At 41.6% G+C, this 22,124-nt stretch overlaps 1 protein-coding gene across 20 annotated transcripts in view; it reads right to left on the bottom strand.

Moving 5' to 3' along the window:
* AFDN (afadin, adherens junction formation factor) overlaps positions 1-22,124 on the bottom strand; it is a 147,231-nt gene that overhangs the window by 2,686 nt on the left and 122,421 nt on the right. For 5 of the 20 annotated variants that reach the window (XR_004029414.1, XR_004029421.1, XR_004029417.1 and 2 more), the window contains 6 exons: positions 21,288-21,379; positions 20,754-20,939; positions 17,047-18,048; positions 14,750-14,785; positions 6,691-6,825; positions 73-3,511 (listed from right to left, as the gene is read on the bottom strand). Coding sequence is in view for 8 of the 20 variants with exons in the window: in XM_030809968.1 (XP_030665828.1) it covers positions 73-157; positions 3,220-3,511; positions 6,691-6,825; positions 14,750-14,785; positions 17,047-18,048; positions 20,754-20,939; positions 21,288-21,379 (1,828 nt within the window). In the remaining 12 variants the exon portion in view is untranslated. Of the gene's footprint in view, positions 1-72; positions 3,512-4,231; positions 6,826-14,749; positions 14,786-17,046; positions 18,049-20,753; positions 20,940-21,287; positions 21,380-22,124 lie in introns of those variants that run through there. The other 15 variants (XM_030809969.1, XM_030809971.1, XM_030809973.1 and 12 more) reach the window with 12 other exon arrangements.

Genomic DNA, 22,124 nt, shown 5'->3' with positions numbered 1-22,124 from the left:
TAAAGTGCCGTGAAGAGTGAAAGGGCTCATCAGGTGCAGATAAAGTTCCTCGTCCAGTGCAACCGTCCATACCTTTTAGAGCGCTTCTCTTTTGCATCCCGATAGGCGTCATGGGCTCCAACAGCTGCTCCAGTAGATCCTGGGTAAGAGTTTGGTCCTTTTCCATGAAAGAAACAGTACAAGTTAAAGTACTTGATTATTTCTAAGCTTTACTCATGATAAAGATGCAGTGCTCAGAGAATAAAAAAATACCTTTACTGAATAAGCAGGAAGGTAAAAGACCCTTCATATTGTATCAAAGTTTCATCAATTTGAAATTCATCCCTGTTGGTGGCCTGAGTAATCCAATTACTACTCTCAAAAGGTGCTAAAAAATTGACCTGACGCCCTTCATTATTAGACAGGAATACTGCCCATGGCCCAGCTCTGCCTCTGACTGGCAGAGCAACTCTGGGTGAGTGTAACATCAACCCATCAGCAACATTTGCCCTGTTCCTACTGGCTTCAGTGGATTGTTGAGGATCAAAAGATGTGATGCAGACACAAAGTTTTAAATGTATCCAAGTAATAATGTCACTAAGTGTATCCAAGTAACAATCAATGTCATATTGTTAAAATCATAATGCAGTAAATCAGTGTTAATGTATTTCTATTAAATGTAGCATTAGAAAAATTCACACTGGAAAAATCTGACAGTGTAATACAGGCTGGAGTAATAAATGCTCAAACTATTTAGCAAACACTGACAGCAATGAATATTGGATTAGACAGGCCACAAAAGTAGTACAATATTTTCACATTAAAATTCTTTTTCAAACAACCTGCACAAAAATAAATTTTTGTTTCTCCTCTTCTACAAAAGGACCTGCTGTGCAGAACTCATCTGATGTGCTGCAGACGGGACACAGCTGCCTTTCGAAGGCTCCTCTCTGCACTGCACCTTCACTCAGGTTTCCCACCACCCTGCAGAGGGCGCCATCCTCAGCAAAGACTCAAAAGATTCAACAGAAACACATCTCTACCTTATGACAATCTATAGCGGGACTTTAGATAAATTACCTCATGGAGACATTTTTTTCAATTTTAGTTCCAAATTTTTTATCTTGCTTAGTTTTAAAAACATTGTGTTATATCTTTTGAGCTTTGTTTTAAGAATGATACTGGCTTTTTCCACTGGTAAAATTAATTCTTCAAAATTTTCAGAACTTTTAGACTTAGAGTATCAAATACCTTCAGCTGACTCTCTATGAATACTCCAAATCACAGATCATTTTCAAAAAGCTTTAGTGATGAATCTTTCACATAGTGCTATGTTCAAATCTGGTATTACTCATTCACATCCTAATGCTGCTCCTCTCACTGGCCAGTGGAAGAAGCCCAGTCCATCTGCAGAAGCTTTACCAGAGCGCTCGCGACAGCAACAGAGCTGAGCAAGGAATGAGACCACGCTGGTGAAACGAGGAGGACACGAGGTCAGAATGCCCTGCACACGGTGCAGATGGCTCTGTACATTACGAAGAAGTCTTCAGAGAAGTGGAGCAATCAGATGTCGGCTATGACCTGGTCCTGTGAGGTACTTCACGTGTGCAGTAAAATAAGGGTTAGTGGTAGGACTGAGAGCCAAGATGGTGGGCAGTGACACCTCACTATAATACTTGGCTAACAAACCTCACATTTCTGTCATGACACATAAAATATCTTAAGTTCGGCTTATAAAATTCAATACAAGGAGACTGATGGCATCCTGCTTCAAAATTTACTATTATTCCGTAAATTTCTCTAAAAGGTACCAAATTATAGATATTTACAACAGATATTTCATAAAATGATTTAATCCTGGCTTCCAAAGTGACTCAACCTAAATATTATTATATATTAAACTTTCAAAGTAGATCAAAGCTCTGATCCAGGGGGGGCAGGGAAAGACAGAATTCTGGCAAAATTAATCTGTTGAGTAAGAGTGACAGTTACACTGAGTCAGACTATTCGACAATTTCAGAATTGTCGAGTCCCATGCCTTGCTTATGGAGAATGATGCAGGATTTAGAAGACTCTCATACACTCATTAAAAGTAATCCTCCTGTATCTGAAGATATTTAGTACCAGAATTCCAGTTTCATTTAAGGTAAGATTAGTGTGGAATCTGAATCCTTATGAATTCAGCTATATTGTAAACATGCTGTCTTGAAAACACTGACTACTGAACCCACGCCTGTGACAGCCTCTAGGCCCTGTCCCCTGCAGAACGGTCCTGCTCTACAGTCAGCGCAGGGGGTTTCCCTAAGAGCAGCTGCACGCCTGCTAAGGTCTGGCTGCTGGTGTTACTAGGTGCTAAGAGTGCAAGTAACAGGTAGGAGTGAAGCCAGTTAGAGGAAAAGGGGATGAGAGGAATTTCACTGTAACTGGGGTCTCTGGACCCTGGCGTGAGGCAGCCTGCACGGAGGTCATGAAGCCAACAGTTAACCAGCTTAGCAGATGCTCCGGCCACACCAACCAAACCACCATGAGCGCGCATAATTTATTCCACAGGCTACTTAATCCAGAACAGAAAGTTCTACCAACATTAAATAATGGAAACTTATAATGTAATTATAACACTTTGTCTTTAGAGACACTACAATGTGTGAAAAGGCACTTGTTCAAACAAATATAAGATCATTTGTAGAGATAGAAAATGAAAGCCAAGACCAACAGTACTTCAAGTGATTTGGGAACAACAGAGAAGGACTGATTGTCAGCTGATCAAAGAAATGGAACTTTTTAAAGTGTAAAAGAAATCGGAGTACTAAGATATCTACCAAAGAGTATTAGCACAGAACATCACAATCAGAGGCAGAGGAGGATCACCATGCTGAGACCAGTGATCACATGACATCCAAATTCCAAGGCAAGTACGATCGCCATGGACCATACTACAGGGCAAGTGTGCAGAGAGATGCTGAGGTTCCAATCATTAAGACAAAGAGAGCTGATTTGTCACTCTTTTACCTCTACCTTTGCAGTGGCTGGGATGGTAGGAGCTGGATTTTTTTGGAGGGGGCGGGGGCTGGCCTTTTTTGTGAGCAGTACTGTTGGCTTTGGCTGAGGGTGGCTGGAATGAGTTGGAGAGAAAGATGCCATCGGAGGCCGGGCGTGGCTGGCAGGGGGGTGGCCGTGGTTTAAGAGGGGCAGGAAGGAGGTCCCCATGAGACTTTCTTGTGCTGGAGTACTTATCCTGACCTGCTAGGCTGCAGTCCTCCTCCTCCTCCTCCTCATTGTATGCAACAAACTTGGCAGTGAACAGCGAGTCGGGGGAGAGGACCTGTGTTTTGAGGTAGGAGGCGTTTCGCTGAGGCGGGGGAGGAGGGGCGCCAGGCGCGAGGGACGGGGACGGGGGCTCGTAGTCCCGGGGAAGCGGAGGGCGGCACAGACCGGGCGCCTCGGGCTCCAGCAACCTGCGCGCCGCCTCGTCGTGCTGTCTGCGCCTCTCAGCTTCCAGGCGGCTGTAATACCCTTCTTCCTGTCGCCTCTGCTGGCGGGAATAGACAAGAGTACAAAGGTCAGAAGTCAGAAGGGAACAGCCGACCCACTGGGCCTTCAAAGGGAACAATCCTCATCATCACACTGATGTCAAAGTTTAATAAAGTTTAATAGTTACAATTACTATATAACAGAAGCAGCAGGTCAATCCAGAGTCTTCTCCCTAGATTTACAAGTACATTAATACTATTCTGGATTATCTGACAGAAACTGCTCAAAAGCACGGAATGGATTCTCAGCCTCCTGCTTCCCAGTCACTTATGCCTTTCCATTATCCCAGTGGACTGAATTCTCCTCTGCTTTCCTTCTTTCCTTCCTCCACGCTCCTGTTACTTCCTTCTCTCTCTCCTCTTCTGATTTTGGCAGGATATTAACTTACCTGTTACTGCTGTGTTTAAAGATAATGCAAAACTAAAAATAGGCTGTCACTGGCTTTCTATGGCCAGCACTTTCCAAAAGGCAAACTTGCACTCTTTTTCACTGAGCCCCCATGAATGCAGAAGAGCAGTCCTTCCTGGACAAGGAGGGCGTGAGTGAACCACCCTGTTTACTTCCGGTTATTAGGAAGGAGATTAACAGGAAACCAGAAATGAAAAAAAAAATACTCATTCCCCCAAAGTAACAATCTAACAAATATGCTTTCCATAGTTCTTAACTTATATTTCAAATCTTAATAAACTCCCTAACAGACAGAAAATTAGAGAGCCAGGAATTAACAGCAACAGCAACAAGATATTCAAATGTATTTTGACACATACTGTACATTTTTTTCTGACATACATCTGCACAAACTACAGTTGACAGTGTTAAAATTCTTTTAACATTAAAAAAGGTAACAGCACAGTTTTGTTAAAGATTGACAAAAGTTTTAGAGCACAAGAAAAAAGTAAATAAGGGAGATGAAAGAGCAAACAGAATAAACTGCCTCGAGTAAATGTTTAATGCTGTGAAATGAAGTACAATGAATTGTAAATTCGTTCAACCAAAGAAAACTAATTTTAGAGACCTTGCTGGCATTCAGTGAAAACCTGTTAGTCCCTATTTTCAATTTCATCCTGTATTTTCTCCCTACTCCCTCTAGAGCTACACACACACACACACACACACACACACACACACACACACACAGAGTGAATATGCAATGTCACTCCTTCACCTTTTGAGGGAGAAAACTCTTAAGAATAAATGCCACCCCCATTACTGCCCTGAGCCCAATTTGTCATTGAATCTTCTTGCTCTATGTTTAGAAATCCTGAAGGAAAGACTCTCATCTTCTTGTCTACACAAAGTAAGTGTTCCCTTGGAGTGAGGAATAAACCAGAATGACTTCTTGTGGCTTTTAAATAGAACTATCAAGAATCTTAGTATTAACATGAAGAACAGTTGCTTGGTAACATTTTAGGGAGAAATCAAAACATCCTCTTTTAGTTATACCAAGAGCAGATACAATTACAAGACGACTTTATTCTACCCAACAAATGAATGGCACATTTTTCTATAACAAAGCAAACCCATGAGTTTTGGACATTCTGATATAAAAATAGGTTATTCGCTTTTTTACAGTGACCACTTAATTATAGAAGCAGTTACTAACACAAGTGTATTTGATATAATCGTGAGTTATGAAAACACATTGGAAAAATTAAATAACCCAAGAGTTTCTCAGCATAGGAAAAACACGGCCTGGTCCTCTCTGCATGTGCACTGTGCTGCCGTGACAACCCAGCTGCCCCCGCCAAGGCTCCGGCGTGGCCAGGACTGGGCCCAGCTATAGCAATGGGCACTGTGCAGGGCCTGGGACAGCCAAGCTGGCATTGACCTGGAAAAGCACAGCCCTCTGAGCAGCCAGGGAGCGCTTTCATGGAACAGCAAAGCAACAGCAAACACCATCAACACTTAGACATCGAGCGGCTCAGCATTTTGGAAATCTGATTTCCTTAGAAAGATCATCAATGTTGACTTACCATTACACAAGTGAAAGACTCACAGGGTAACCTAATCCTGAAAGCTCAAACTCTTTGAGAGGACTTCAAAGGCTGTTCAGATTCAACAGATAATACGATGATAAACTTAGAGGGCAAAGGTCTACAAAATGCAGAAATCACCAATTTCAACAGAGGTGAGTGTCCTTACGTTATTCATTCTACTCCATTTAAGTGAAGTCACATCATGTCTATCAAGCTTACTCTTAGATTGTTCTGTATCCTAATAGATCATATCACTACAAAAAACTCTCTACAAGTTCTTTTCTGTGAACAGTACACTGTTCTATTAATATAGTTCACTAGACTATCAAAGAAGGAATTATTAATAAAAACTAAATTTTCCACCATCAGAAGTTGTAACACTGAAAGCTTCTACCTTCATAGAAGGGAAGTAACAGAGAAGAGCAGCTTCTCTCAAACTACACAGAGCAACACGCAGTCCCCTCAGGATGAAAACAGGCCCCCACAGGGAGCTCAATGGCTACAGCCTCTTCATCCAGAGGGCACTGGCCACACACACAGGACAAAGGGAGATATGGAGAGAAACATCTCAAAATCCCCATTTCTCAGAATGTCAAAATTCGCTGTCATTTTAAAATTCAATTAAAAGGGTTGCTTGACTTAAAAACACACACACACGAAAATAAATAACTTAGGATATTTACTGGATTACATACTAAATTTTCCTGTATCATGTTTTCTAAGCCATCTGCTCTTTACCATCAACCAGAAGTGAGTGATTTGAGTAAACCATCTATTTGAAATGTTGAATGGCAGCCAACTGTCTTACTACGCTCCTACTGCTTCCCACGGTCCACATGCCATTTAAGCAATCACTGAACAAATGTCACCTTCACAATGACAAGCTGGGCCATGTCCAGTAAAGATGAGTGCCCGAGGAAACGAACCCTTTGCAAAGAGGCTCACTGCTACACACACCCAAGAGTTCAGAAGTTTGAGGGAGACAAAACTTGGCAGATAAGGGGATCTGGAGACAGTCCAGAAGAGAGGTAGGTGGGCCAGATGGGGTAAAGTTGCTGGTCCAATCACAAAGCTGGGGGAGCCAGGCCCTGCTCTGCCTTGTGCTTCTTAAGACACACAGAACTTCCAGCCCGCTCTGCCCCAGCCAATCGATTACGTTCAGGCTAACTTGGTAAAATTCTAGCTGCCCTTAGAGGACCATAACCTTTTCTTCAGCGTCTCGTTTTGTTCGCTCCTCCTCCTGCCGCCGGCGCTCTTCCTCTTGCCTCGCTCGGTCTTCCGCTTCCCGCTTGCGCATCTCTTCTAACTGCTGCTGCCGCCTCCGCTCCTCGTCCTGCAACTAACAACAGGCTGACATTAATCTCCCTCCACAAACTCCACCAGCACAAGACATAAAATGCACACATGAAGACAAGTAGACACACATATACACATACACACACACAGAAAGTTAAATACAAAATACCAGGTTAAACTCACTGTTGGAAGATAAAACTTTTTACATTTTTTTAGCTCTACAATTTTAAAATAAATTACCTAAAAATGGTTGCCACAAATCCCAGAGTTATTCCTCCATTAATCACGGCTATAAGATGGAATTTATCATCTACATTCACAATTCAACAAGCACAATTCTTTTATTGGAACAAATTTAGTTAACCCGTTCATGTAAATTAACAGGCTCAAACAGGCCCCACTTGATGGACCTGCAGAACACACTTAAAACACCTCCTTCCCTCTCCCTTTTTAATTTCCACTATGAATGTCTTGTAGAAGAGGGAGGCCCCCACTTGCCTCTGCATAGGTGGGACAGAAGCAGCATATGTGACTCCAGTGGGCCGGGCAGTCGTCCATCTTTCCCGGGGACCAAGGCCTGCCACTCTCTCTCCTCTGCCCTTTACCATCAGCTCCCACCAGATCCCACCCTGGACTTCAAGAATTCCCTCCCGACTCAGGAGTATCCTACACTCTGCACCATGGACTCTGAACCTGAGATGGGAAGGAGCCCTATCTCACCTCTCTTCTGTCTGGACCTAATGTTGACCTCTCAGTCAATACAATCCATTCTGTTTTCAGGTAACACTAGTCAAGAAGTTCTTATGTTAACAATTCATTACCTGTTTTTCTCTTTTTGGTCATTCTAGTTCTGCCTTTTTGAAACAACACAAAAAGATACCTTTCCTTCATACCATTCAAATACTTAAGGATGTCCTTCAAATACCTAAGTCTCTTCTTTTCAATTTTTAGCTCCTTTATCCTTCTGCTCATATCTCCATGCACTATAGGTTGAAAATAGCTTTTCTAAAGAGGAACCGTGGATTAGCAACCAGTGCAGAACAGAAAGACTCTCCCTTTTGGTCTTGGATACACACAGCTTTTCTGTTATTCTAGTCTAAGATAATGGTAACTTTGAAAACTGTGTTCTCCATTTACTTCTTATCTGGTATAGACCTATGCTACAGGAACAGCCACAGCTGTATTATCATACATCATGAAGAAGTAATCAATATTTATAGGATTAAAATGAAACTTAAAGCCATCTAGTTCAATCTCTAACCACTGCAGGAATCCCTTACATAAAATTCCTATGTGTTTCAATTTCTACAGAATTACCAGTTTGTCTATAAATTGTTTGTAGCAGAAATATAACAATGTTAACTGCTGGGATTTGAATTGATTTGGTATTTTTTTTTTCTAATAAAAATCTAACAACTTCACTCTCCCTTGACTTCTGTGAAGAAAACACTGTATCTGGTGAGAAAGAATAAATTAAACTGTGTTATTAGGCTTTTTCATGTCAATAAACAATAATAAAACATCTTAGAAAAATATTAAAATTGCCTTCTCAAAGAGACAAATAATTGAACTGTGTCTTTAGGACAACCTATCCATACCCCAGAGGGATGTTAGGATGACTGGCTTTTAGGGGGCTTATAGCAGGAGTAGATGCCACTGAGAACCCACAAGGAAGCCGTCGGTGATGCCTTGCCCTTGAGTTGACAGAACCAGCCACGGCTCCCCGCAGGCTTCCTGCACCAGGGGCCAGAGCAAAGGATGGAAATGTTCAGCAAGGATTTCAGGGGTCAGGAAAAACTAGGAGAACTAGGAGAAACAGCGCCAAACAAAAATCGCAAAATAAAGCAAGTGAGAATATTAAACATTCTACAGAAAAGTAATTTAGGGTAGAATGTAAAATTGCATTAATGCAACATGAGTCTTTTCCTTATCCCACAAAGCACTAACTAATTTGTTAATATTTTCTAGCCCCAATTAAAAATAAGTGCTGAGCAAGAAAGTGTTACACAATGATAGAGCCAATTAGTTCTTTTAAATAGAAGTATATTTTAAGAAATCAGAACAATTATCATTTTCATAATTTTTTATAAATCTATAAACAGGCATTTTCTTCTTAAAAACCTCTATTCTTCTAAATCTGGAATGCAGTAAGCAAGGAGCCTCTCCTTGTGTTCAGCTCAGTAGTTACTATTCGTAAAGGAAGGCAAATTAACCAGCACCAGTGTAATCAAGGCAGTTTCTTTCCACTCTTTGGCTAACTCATGTATTTCCATCTCCAAAACATAAATTGTTTTGTTCTTCAAAGCTATGTTGCTTTACTCCCACCATTCACAAAGCATTGAGAAAAATGAGAATCTCTTAATTTACTCAAAATAATAGCTTAAAACAGTACATTGAATTGTATGGGTTACTTACATTCAGTAACAGTTAAAGGATATTTTAACTTAAATTACAAATTTAATCACCTGGCAATCCAGTGGCAAACTGCCTATTAGATGAGCACTTTGATTAAAAGAGTGAAAAGTTACATGCTACCAAAATAGCCTTGCAGGAAGTGATCTTTGAGGAGAGAGCAGAATAGACTAAAAAATAACTATTCCCCGATGAATCAAGACCATGCAGACTGAAAGTTATTCTACATCGAGAACTACGCTGGGATTTGAAAGCCAGTATGGAGCAAGCTTGAACCAAGGTTCTGCTACATGGGTAGTCCACATTCCCCAAAACAGGTACTTTCAGGTTTTATACACATATATATGTGTATATGTTGAGATCTGTGTGTTTATAATTTTGTATCATGAAAATGAAACTGGTATCTGAACATAAAATGGGATCATAATACTCTTTACTTTTTGACAAATTACTGAAAACACGACTCTGTTAATGCACTTAAAAAGCCTTTTTCTCTACAGACTTTTTCTGCGTATGCTCCCTCCCTTTAAAAATGTCCACCCTAAAAAAATTTTAAGGACAAAAACATGAAAACTCCTGATTAGATCATTTATTACAAATTAATGATTGAATTGGAGTGCCTTTGATAAGTGACATTAACACCTAGTTTTTAGACCAAGCAAAAGTCTACTCTATGTCTTAGGGACCGATTTCCTCATTAGGAAAATGAAGTCCTCTCTCACAGTGGTAGAATGTATTCAATGACACAGGAAAAACCATCCACTGTAGCACCTGGTACTCAGTAAGTGCTAGCTCCCTTCCTGTAGCACAGCCCACACGCTTTTTTCAGATTTAAGTAAAATGACCATTTTATTAGAAATTGTAAGATCTAGAGCTTAGCTGGTGAAACACCCTTGTGGCAGAGACTTAACAGCGTAATCCCCAAGTAAGACAGTGTGGCTCAAAGTGGCCTACAACAGATACTTGAAGTTGTTTTAGGGCAACCGTTTTACGCAATCACACAAACTTTGTATTCCATTCTGTAATACATATGTGTTGGTTTTAATATGAACATATTTCTTCTCCTAATTCCTTGAGAAAAACTGGCCTTCCTGAAGATGCACTGTGACTACACTACGGCTTTGATATTCTGGGCAGGGCCCATTTTCATTCTAGAGGCACTCCAATTTGAATAGACAAAATACAGTCTGACTTCCCACAGACAGATTTCTCTGAAGAAACAATTCTGAAATTAGGCTTCCTACTAATTCCTGCTTGAAATTTTTATAAGGCTTTTAATTCAACCCCTTCTATGCCTGGGATGCTCAAGAGAGGTATACCCAATTTCTACTGTTCCACGCAAAAACAAACAACAAACAAAAACAAGAAAGCGGAATAGGAGGGAAGACCTAGCTTGGGTTTTCATGTAAAGAAAGCAGCAGAACCACTGAACTCTTTGAAAACATCTTTTCACTGGTATTACCCCAAGGGGGAGGAATTTCTCCTGTGAATTCTCATGTTTTCTGAGTCAGCAGATGACCCATTAAAACGTGTTAAACAAGACAAACCTGAGCTTAGCCACGGAGAGATTTGTCAAACCAAGTAAATTTCGAGAAAATGGTTCCTGCCACTACAGTGTTACAAAAAGAGGCATTTTTGTGTCCTAGAAAGAGCACTTAATATGAATTCAGAAAATTCTTGTTAAAACCTTCACTCTCACTTGATCCACGTGATACAAAGCAGAGTATCCCTTATTCAAAATGCTTGGAACCAGAAGTGTTTCAGATTTTGGATTATTTTTGGACTAATTGCATATACATAATGAGATATCCTGGGAACAAGACCCAAGTCTAAATATGAATTGATTTCTGTTTGATATACACTTTATATATACATATATATAGCCTAAAGGTAATTTTATACAATATTTGAAATAATTTTGGACATAAAACGAAGCTTTGACTACAACCTGTCACTGAGGTCAGGTGTGGAATTTTCTACTTGTGGCCTAATGTCGGTGCTCAAAGAGCTTTGGATTTTGGATTCTGGATTTTCAGATTAGGAATGTTCAACATGTACTGGCCAAGTCTCTCCCACGGTGGGTTTGGAGACCCTGGCTCTCACCTGCTCTGTATGATACTGGGTCAATCTCTTCCATGCTGGCTTAGGCCCTTGTGCTCTGCCACAGAATTGGTTTGTCATGAGGAAATGAGAGGAATATATGCAGTTATGTGGCAACCTGGAGCAATGAAGGCATGAGTCACACACCTTGTCATCAGGTGGAAGGACTAGCTACTTCTCGAGGCTGTAGCCAGGCAAAGCTGTAGCCACAGTCATGGCCACCTCCATGGTCCTAACTGACCGGCTATTCAAGTTACAGACAGGTTCCAAGGCTAGGACAGAGTGCTCTGCCGGGAGAAGGCAGACTTCCTGACGAATTCCAGGTGTCCTGGATTTGCCCATGGGATATAAAGGAAAAGCCCTAAAGACACAATGGGCTTCATCATAATCTAGTGCTGAAGGAGATCCCTCCAGCAAGTCAGACTTTGGTTTGAACATGACTTACACACCATCTCAGTCATTAAAATAGGAGACAACCTAGTAACAGCTTTACTCTTGAGATGCTAACAGTCAGGAAGGTCACACACCTTCGAGAGCCTGGGACCTTGGCCTGGAATCCGATCCCACTCACTCGACTGCCTATCACACTCCAGAACTCTTCTAGAAACTTGGACAAAGGTCACTGTTCCCATGGAGGTGGCGCTACCCAGAAGAGACAAACATGCCTAACGATGAGTAATGTGTATAGCATGTCAACAGAGAAACACGCAGGACACAGTGAGGCCAGTGGGCCCCTGATACAAAGCAGCATGGGCAGGTGGGCCCCCCCAATATGAAGCAGTGGGGGCAGGTGGGCCCCTCGGAAAGGTGGCATCTGAGAGACACCTGCATGTGCCAAGAGGGTCAGCCATGGAGACAGGCAGGGACCCTCCCAACGGCCCAGCATGTGGAGGGTCACTAGAAGGAAGGCAGGCAGGCTGGAGGGCCAGTGGGCAAGAGTGTGAAGAGGAGATGAGACCCGAGCAAACTTGGACTGCCTGTCTAAGTGAAGGGAGAGACTTAGGAGGGCTGTGAGGACGTTCTCGTGGGACTGCTGTATGCTATGCCAAGGCTGTCCTGTGAAGGGACTGGGGGGCAGTACCAAGGGGTCCTGCCAGTCTCTCGCAGTGACCCAGGCAGGAAAGGAGAGAGGCTCTGGTCACGGGGGCACAGAGGCTGGTCAGGTTGTGAGGAGGTCAAGCCAGTAGAGTTTCTGAACAGAGAAAAAAGGGGGTCATGCATGACTGTGAGGTTTCTTGCCTGAGCAACTCGAAGCATCAGCTGAAATGGGGAAGGCTGAAGGCAGAATGATGAGCAGTGCAAGGTGAGTGAAGGAGACAAAGATTTCACTTTGAGCATGCTGCATTCCAAAAGTCTTACTTGACTCCATGTGGAGATGTTACATGGGCAGGTGGATATCTGAGTCTTTAGTGTGCGAGAAGCTTGGACTAGAAATCAAATGAGGACATTGCTGGCATCAAAGTGGTGCTACCGTCTCAGGTCGGAAGTGAGCACAGAGGATGGAGAAGGTAGGCCCTGGACTGACAGGGGTGATGGGTCACAAAGAGACCAGAGGGAAGAGCAGAAACCAGTGCAGGCAGCCTCCCAACTTTATGAAACTCAACTGCTTCCAAACAGGAAAAGAACTGCCTCATTTACCTAATTATCTACCTGAAAATCCTGTGATGTGTCTAAGAAAATATCTTAAGAACCCTACTGGATAGTGTCCCTCCCTATATAGTCACATATTTGCCCTTATCCTTATTAAGGAGAGGGCTAATATCTTCACAGATGAGGGTCTCCTAGGGTAACCTGCCAATTCTTACATAAAAAGAATTCTATAGTTTTTTTGAGCCAAAGTCTTGCTCTGTCCCCCAGGCTGGAGAGCAGTGGTGCAATCTCTGGTCACTGCAACCTCCACCTCCTCAGTTCAAGCAAGTCTCATGCCTCAGCCTCCTGAGTAGCTGGGATTACAGGTGCCCGCCACTGTGCCCAGCTAATTTTTGTATTTTTAGTAGAGATGAGGTTTTGCCATGTTGGTCAGGCTGGTCTTGAACTCCTGGCCTCAGGTGATTCGCCTGCCTCGGCCTCCCAAAGTGCTGGGATTACAGGCATGAACCCCTGTGCCCACCCAATAATTTTATAAATAATGAGGTGCTGTTAATAATATGTACTGGGGAACTGGGCTAAGAAATGCTCAGAAACATGGTTAAGATCAGTATTAATACTCAAAATAATTATCTTTTAAAGAAAGAAACTCTCTGAATTATTTCTATGGAACAAAAACCTTATTGCAAGCATTATTTTACTGTTCATGTGTCACAGAATTCTTCGTAGTATAAGAAACTCTCTTTGGGCCTGAGAGCTGGCTGGTATCTTCAATGCCTCAGGTCAGTGTCCACCCGTGTCATGGATGCTGAGCAAGTATTTGCTGAATGAATATCCCACACTAAGGTGACTCTGATCAATATCTTCCAGCTACACTTATGTACACCAAAACACACAGAGAAGTAGGGAGAAAAATGTATACTTTTAAATCTTTGTTTCATGTAAAAAAAAAAAAAATGCAAAGCTCAGAAAATATGCCTTCCAATCACCAAGGAGGGGAGGTGTTTGTAAGAAAGGTTCCCCTCTAAGGTGTTATTGCCACTGTGCTAAACTGAGGGGGGAAAAGGAAAAGGGGACTATTATTTGGTGAAAAGGCCATTAAAGTCAAACCTTGATTCACAGATTTTAAATGTAATGTCTGATATTGGCTTTTGTCTTTGTAAGTTGACTAGAATTTGTCTTCAAGTTCATATAAATATATCAGAGTATAATTGTACAGCAGGTGATAAAGATACCATATGCAAGCATAATGGGCCCTAAACGATGAGCCAAACTTCCCCAATATGACAATGAACACTTTGAATTTACAACAGACCATGAACCTCAAGTATTTTTCAGCAGACTGATAAATTGGCATGGCTGATAAACTGAATTAAAATCCATGTTATATTATTAAAGAAAACATAGAATACATATTCACTGGAAATCTCTTACTCTACCAATAAGACAGTTATATCTTAACTGGCAAATAATGTCAATACCCTTTCAGCTGAGTTTATAACAACTGAATATTTAAAATCTACGTCTAATGTGAAAAAAAGAAATAGATTACTCATTACAAAGTTTATTTCATTTGCTCATGTATTTATGACTACGTAAGAATACACAGAATCAATTTATGACTCAAACTGAGAAAAGGTCGAAACCATAAACAAACAGTAACACTTAAAATTAACAGAGAAAAGCAAAGAGTAACTAAATCTAGGAACATTCAAAGGCATGCTTCTAAAGTGTCAGGGACTCCATCTCCTTATGGAGGACACCCCTAAGGAGAACTGGATCTACTGAAAACATAAAACAGCCACCACTGAAAGAAAAGAAAATCAAGACAGGAAAAAAGTACCAAAGGGAAAGAAACAAGAACATACCAAATCTAGAACAGAGATTGCTGGCATAGCAGTCTGCTGCAGGTAACAGAGAAAGAAAAAAAAAAAAAGAAAGATGAAGTGTGGAAAAAAAAGTTAGGTTTAGACCTGTAATCTGCCATCGGCATATTTTCTCACTATCACGAGTCATCTGTGTTTCGACAACTTGATGAGAAAGGTAAAGAACTACAGACTAACTTCTAGTATTCAGAAACAGAAAAATGCCCACATGGTATTAAATGAGTTTCATCATTAGGATACATAGAAAATAAAAAACAGCAAAATTTCCCTTAGCTTTCTTATTTGGAGACTAAGATACTAATTGTAACATAACTACTAAGCAAAAAGCAAATATTATTTACTAAATTTTCATAAGAAACTTTCCAAATATCACAGTTCATACTAAAAGGCTTTGAAATATTCAGTGTTTTAATCCATTTGGAAAAACTCTGAGACCTTTAAATAAAAGTTTAGTCCTCAAAGAAAAAGATACTTACAGAAATACTACAAGGCTAATTTTTCACTATTGTCAGGATACAGTTATAACAATAAGAAATGCTGATACTGTTGACTCATTTGCCATAGGCAACAGTTGTATATTCAGAGTTGAAAATGCAGTGAAGGAAAAGACATCCTTCCGTCTTTTGGGGTGTGGGCGACACAAGGCCGTGCACGTCCTTATGTTCCTAACGAATCCATCTTAGTGCACCCAGGAGCCACACTGGCCAGAGCAGAGGAGCATGCACCTGGCGCCAGCAGGCCCAGCACCTTTCAGAGGGCTCTGACGGAGAGGGGAATGCATAGTACTTTTAAAGTACTGTATTTTTTAAGCTACTTTTAAAGTAAAATAGCTATTAATGTAGTGGTTGGTTTTTCAAATAAAACAGTGCTTACAGTAAACACAGCTACTCATCAGGAAGTTTACTACTGATGACTTGAGGAATACTAATAAAAATAGTAGTAAAACAATGTAGTAATTCACACTTTGGCCTCATTAAGAAACTTAAGTGTCTAAGGGGATTCAAGCTGAATTTTGGGCAAAGTTTTATATATACACACATTTTGGCTGAGATATGTATATATTAAGAAGTATGTGTGAGAGAGACTTTCCAGGAAAAATTCACAGAGCAAATCGAAAAAGAATCACACTACTGGGCTCTAAGGATCTAAGGACTCACAAATTATTATCTAAGGTTAAATTTCATTGTGAGGTAGAAAGATTAAAATGTCTGACCTAATAGCTCCTGGTAGAGCTTTACCATTAACAGCATAAAAAAAGTCGAAATTAGAAACAGAATTCAAAAGATAAAAAGAACATGGCTCTGGCCATCTTTTCTCAAAATATTGCACTGTGTCTAAAAAAGAAAAAAAATCACTAAAACTCATGAACACAATATGGTCAATAGCATTCTCTATAAATTAATATTAATAAATGCCCAAATTAATAGCACTAAATGCTTCTTAACAGTTCTCTTTATAGAGTAACTTTTATCTAAAATTTCTGCATCACAATTCACTGTATTAAACGAATTTAAATTTTACTTTTGTTAGTTTATTTAAAACAAAAATCATTTTCATACTATGGAGAAATTAGAATAAAATCAGTTCTCAATAGCTTTATGCTACAATTGGAATATAATTGTTTATTACCTTAACAAATGCTTGCTTCATCAACAGTACAACTACTGTGAAGATTCTATTTTTGGTAATGACTGTCAATGTAATGATCTGAACAGTTTCTTTTGTTAACCACCACAAAATGCTGACAAGACCTGGGGCCAGCGAGTGATCTGCCCTGTGTTTCTGTAAATAAAGTTTTACTGGCACAGAGACACATCCATGTGTTTACTTGTGCCTGGGGCTGCTTTTGTGCTACAACAGCAGAGCTAGGGGTTGCCACAGTCCCCATGGCCTGCAAAGCCTAAGGTATCAATCTGGCCCTGGAAGAAAAGTTTTGCCTACCCTGGATCAAGATTATTACTGGTCATTAACAAATACTTGTTTTCTCAACTGGAAGTGTTAAGGAAAAGGATAATTATGAGTTTGCTAATGAAAACAATCAAGTTCCATTTGAATTGTATGTAATACTTGTCAAAGCATGTCTTAAAAAATTTGGCCTTATAGCCTTGACTCATTTCTCTACGACATCAGCCAAGAGTAACACATAGAATAAAACAGTATAAGCCTAGGGGCGCTTTTAATCCTTATCATGATCAGGGGCCTAGCTATCCCCAAAGGAAACACGCAGAAGCTAAAATAGGGACCACAGATGGGCACAGCCAAAGCACTCCCCCCTTTACCCTCGCTCTTCGTTCAGCCTCCAGGCGCTGCATGATCAGCATGGTGTCCACATCGTCGTCCTCCTCCTCCTCGTCATCTTCGTCCTTCTGCTTCGACTCCTGGAGTCTCTTCTGGAACTGCCACTCCAGCATGAGCTTCCGCAGCCGGTCGCTCTCCTCGGCGCTGCGGTCCGGTTTGCCCTGGAGCTCCTGGATCTCCTTGCTCAGCATGTCCACGATGTGCATCTGCTGCTGCTTCTCCAGCTTCTCCTTGGCGTCCCGCTTCCACGGGTCAGGGGACAGACTGTCTCCCGAGGAAAGCTCCTCTTTGCTGACTGTGATGTACTGCAAGTCTCTGCGCTCAATCGTGCGGGGCTGCTGCTGAGGCTGCAGCTCCCGAATGACTGTTTCCTGGGGCCGCTGGAGCGTGGAAGGCTTTTCGGGCTTCATCTGCTGTGCGGTCAGGGGAGAAAACGGAGCAGGGTTTAAAGACTGAGTGCGCATCTGGCCCAACTTCCTCTCCTGCTCTCTCCGCTTCCTCTCCCGCTCCTCCTCCAGGCGGGCCTTCTCCTTCTCATACCAACGTTGATGTTCTTCTCTCTTTTTCCGTTCGGCGGCAGCCACCTGCGCAGACGGCAGCCCTATCTGGTTGGCAGAAGGGGGTGGTGGGAGAGGCAAATCCATGGACATTCCATCGAAATCACCGGCATAGTGGACGGGAGGTGGCGGGGGTGGCGGAGGCAGGTCTGTTCGGATTGGCTGGGAGACGGCCACAGGGGTGGCCGGTATGGCTGCTGGTGTTTTCCAACGGCCAGGGCCACTTTTGGTCAGTGTGGAAGCAGGGGTGACCGACTTAGAGGAATGGTTCAGATGCTCTTGGCTAGACGTACTGGAGTCCAATGAGGAGCTCTGATTTATCCACATATCACTATCAGACTTTCGGTCCATAGCTGCCTCTATTCGATGCCGCTCAAGTTGGTAAGCTTTATCTTCTCGAAGTTCTTCTTGGGAACGTGTAACACGCTGGAAAAAGAAAAAGAACTATTATATTTCAGCCATTTACTAGAAATTACCAAATATCCACAAACATTTTATCTTCAGACAGGAGAAAAACTGTTAAATGAGTGTATAGAAAGAGAATGAGACTGCCCTACAAGGTTCATTGGCTAACGTGGAGTAACAGTGCATTTATCTGTGTAAAGAAGGAAAAGCAGCCAAGCGTGGTGGCTCACGCCTATAATCCCAGCACTTAGGGAGGCTGAGGTGGGTGGATTGCTTGAGCCCAGGAGTTCGAGACCAGCCTGGGTAACATAAGTCTCTGTCGCGACTAAAATTTAAAAAAAAAAAAAAAAAAAAAAGGAAAGCTGTACTTTCTCTCTGCATCGAGGCCCTTCAGCGCCAGTGCCAGTGCCCATCCTCATCCTCCTCACCCTCCTGTGGTGCCCTGCACCATCTCCAGTGCAGAGCCAGACATGCAACTTGGACTTCAAAGCAATGAGTGTGTTTATTCATAACATGTAAAAATCAACAACAGGTACTTCTCTAATTACTATTACGAGTAATTATTAAATCTTAACCATTTAACCATCTGTGACTTTCTGCATTTTACAAGCTAAGGACTGGCTCTCTGGGCTCTGACAGAGCTGTGAACAGTAATGCAAGGACAAGTCCCACACATCTGAGATACGTCTGCTCCAACACCAGAAAGGTCCAAAATGTATTGCTACAAAGGTGTTGAACACAAAGGTAGGGGTGTGTGTGTGTGTGTATGTGTGTGTGTGTGACAGACAGAAATACACACACACACACAGAGAAATGAGTACACTTTTTCCAAAGGGCTAGTCTAAAATCTGAGAAATGGCACATATGAAAGGAGTCTACTCAGATAAACATGATCACTATGAGGTCTGAATCAAGCATCTTTTTCCTGCCCTGTTCATGAATACAAATTAAAGATGTAAAGTGGGAAAACAAATTATTTCCTTTTCTTTAAAAAGCAAACCAACAACAAAGATGAAGTATCACTTCAAAAAGCAGTAGTCTCACAGAAAAATGGAACATTAATTCCCAACATTTTGCTAGAGCTTTACTTAGTACACAGAAAGAGTCTCATAACTGGGGTACGAAATCTATGGACCACATAAAAACAGAGACTGTGCCTACCGCCACTCCCTGCTGCTAGAAGGGCTGACCTGAGTCACTTCTCTGCTCCCTTAAGACTTTGCACTGGCCCCGGCTGCTGGCTTGCACTCTCCACCTCCCCGCTTAAACCCCATCATAACTTTTCATTCCACACTCTGGCCTGCCTCTCAGTTCCTCAACTCTCTCCTCTAGGTATTGTTTATCCATGTTGTGAGGTAGGAACAAGTAGCAGCTGTATACTATAAATGTGAAGACGTAATGCCAGCCCCACAGAACAGGAAATACTGTGCATAAAAATGGGATTCAATGTATGCACTACAAATTGGATTGTCTTGACATATGGGAAGCAGATTCTCCTAAGTTCTAACAAAAGATACTAGGACTAGGGCACAAAATTACTCAATTTTTAAAGAGAAATTTGGAGAAAGACACCTTCTCCCAAATAACTCCAGCTTTTGGTTACAGAGTGCGTCCAAAACTCCCAAGACTGGGCCATTGCAGGTGATCAGGCCACCTAGGAAAACAACAGGATGGACCAGCACACCAAACAAAAGGCCAAGATGAAATCTCCTGATGGCCAACACCTGTGGCCTGAGGAGCATTTTTCTGCCCTCAGAAAACAGGATCCTCCTCATCTGTATCACAGCATCCGTCTCCTCAGTGCAATCCCCTCTCCGTTGCCTACTGTTCTCATTCTTCAAGGCTCAGCTCAAATTCCACCTCAACTCTGAATTTTGTCTTTTCCAACCACTCTAAGAATGCCGATCTTCAGAATTCCTAGAGCATTTGTGATCCAGGCCATGTATTTGTTACAGATCCTAGACTGTACCTATTTTTAAGCATACCTTTAATTTCTTCTCTCAATCTTTCACCGTACAAACAGTTATCTTTCTAAAAAGAAAACCACATTTGATAACGTTCCCCAGCTTGACTACTCAGATTGGCATCTCCCGTCTACTAATGTGGACAAAAATCAAAATTCCTTAACTGTCATGTCAAGTCCTTCTGCCTGGCCCCGCCTATCTTCACTGCCTTAGATCTTGCCACCCCCTTCACCTCTACTCAGGGTTCCTGCTGAACTACTACACATCTCTGTGCCTTTCCCTCCTCCTGGAAGGCCCTTCTGTGCATACAGCTGTGCCCAGGTTCTCGTCCAAGACTGAGAAGCTCCATCCCCTGCTGGGGCCTCTTCTCCCACAGCACTAACCATGCTGTGTCTGATGTGTCTGTCTCATTTCCCTGCCACACCATGAGCTCCCACAGGCAGGGACAGCTCCTGATACAGTGCAAAATATACCACTTGAGTTCTAATTTCTCACTTCTAGAATCAGTGAACTTTGTCTTAAAAATTGAAAGGCCTTATATTCCTAACATTTTGTTAATCAAACATCAGAGAACAAATAATCCTTTTTCTTATTAAGTATTCTATCCTGTCTCCTTTTTTTCCTCAAACTTAACCACAAAACCATTAAAGGAAAAACAAAAGGCCAACAATGCTGTTCTATAGAAAATATTAATTGTGTCTCAAAACTCAGTGTTTACTCCTTGAGAGGTGAGAAAAGTGTGTGGAATCTTTGATTTCTAACCTGAATTGCAATACTGGAATGATTACTATCTGTGTGCATATGTGGCTTTTCCTCATAATTTGGCCACTGGTTCTGAGGAGGAGCCATCCGATCCTGGGATTTGGAAGCTGGGAAGGTAAAATACTCTCTGGTGTACGTCTGAGTGGGGATGGGATAGGCTTCAGGTCTAGGCGGAGGCGTCTGCTCCTGTAAAATGTGAAGAACAAAAAAAGTGAGCTTTTTACAACCATACAGACTAACTTGATTTTCAATGATCTGTTTTAAAATTTAAAAAATAGTGTATGTTAAATACTGCATTAAAAAGTGTTTGATCCATACTGAGAATAAATAACATTTCATTTTGCCCAGACTTATTAATTTAAAACTGATTTACCTGACTAGTATATTACAAATCAAAAGATAAAACACTGCAAATTTAGAAATTATAATCAATGCTAATTCAAAGTAAAAATTGTACTAGATAACTGAGATGTCCAAAGGGAGCTCTAAGTACGGAAGTGAAGTAGAAGCCTTTTGCTTATCAATCAATCAGACCTCAGTGCAGAGGTTTCCAGTAGAGACAGATGTTATCTTCGCTGTTGTTCCAGAGGCATATGCACTTTTCCCTCCAGGACTAGGAGGCTGATCTGTTCAAGTCAGGCGGGGAAAAAAAGTTTAATATTAAATAAACAACCTATATATAACATAAAATTTCCTTAAAGACCTCATTCATCTTCATACTGCTAGTGAGTATCTAGTATACAGACGAAAAAAAAAAAATCAAGGCAGATGAGAAATCAGGTCTTGTCATATCCACATCCATCTTTTAAATCATCAGAGCCCAGAGCTACAAAAAAACCTTTGTAGCTCTGTGTATCAGGCCAGGGACTGGTAAACATTTTTGGTAACAGGCCAGAAAGTAAATACTTTAGGCTTTGTGAGCCTTTGTCTCCTGCTGCATATCCTTCTATTATTTCTTCTTCTCTTTGTTAACAACCCTTTAAAAATGTAAAAAATATTGGCCAGGCATGGTGGCTCAAGCCTGTAATCCCAGCACTTTGGGAGGCTGAGGCGGGCAGATCACGAGGTCAGAAGATCGAGACCATCCTGGCTAACATGGTGAAACCCCGTCTCTACTAAAAATACAAAAAATTAGCTGGGCGTGGTGGTGGGCGCCCATAGTCCCAGCCACTAGGGAGGCTAAGGCAGGAGAATGGCGTGAACCCAGGAGGCGGAGCTTGCAGTGAGCCGAGATCGCGCCACTGCACTGCACCCCAGCCTGGGCGACAGAGCGAGACTCCGTCTCAAAAAAAAAAAAAAAAAAAAAAAAAAAGTAAAAAATATTTTAGTTTCTCTTGGTAATTTACCAACCCCAAATAGAGATGTTATTAA

This window comes from Nomascus leucogenys, chromosome 3 (genome assembly GCF_006542625.1).
Source record: "Nomascus leucogenys isolate Asia chromosome 3, Asia_NLE_v1, whole genome shotgun sequence".
Taxonomy (NCBI): domain Eukaryota; kingdom Metazoa; phylum Chordata; class Mammalia; order Primates; family Hylobatidae; genus Nomascus; species Nomascus leucogenys.
This window is presented reverse-complemented; position numbering and strand designations above follow the sequence as displayed.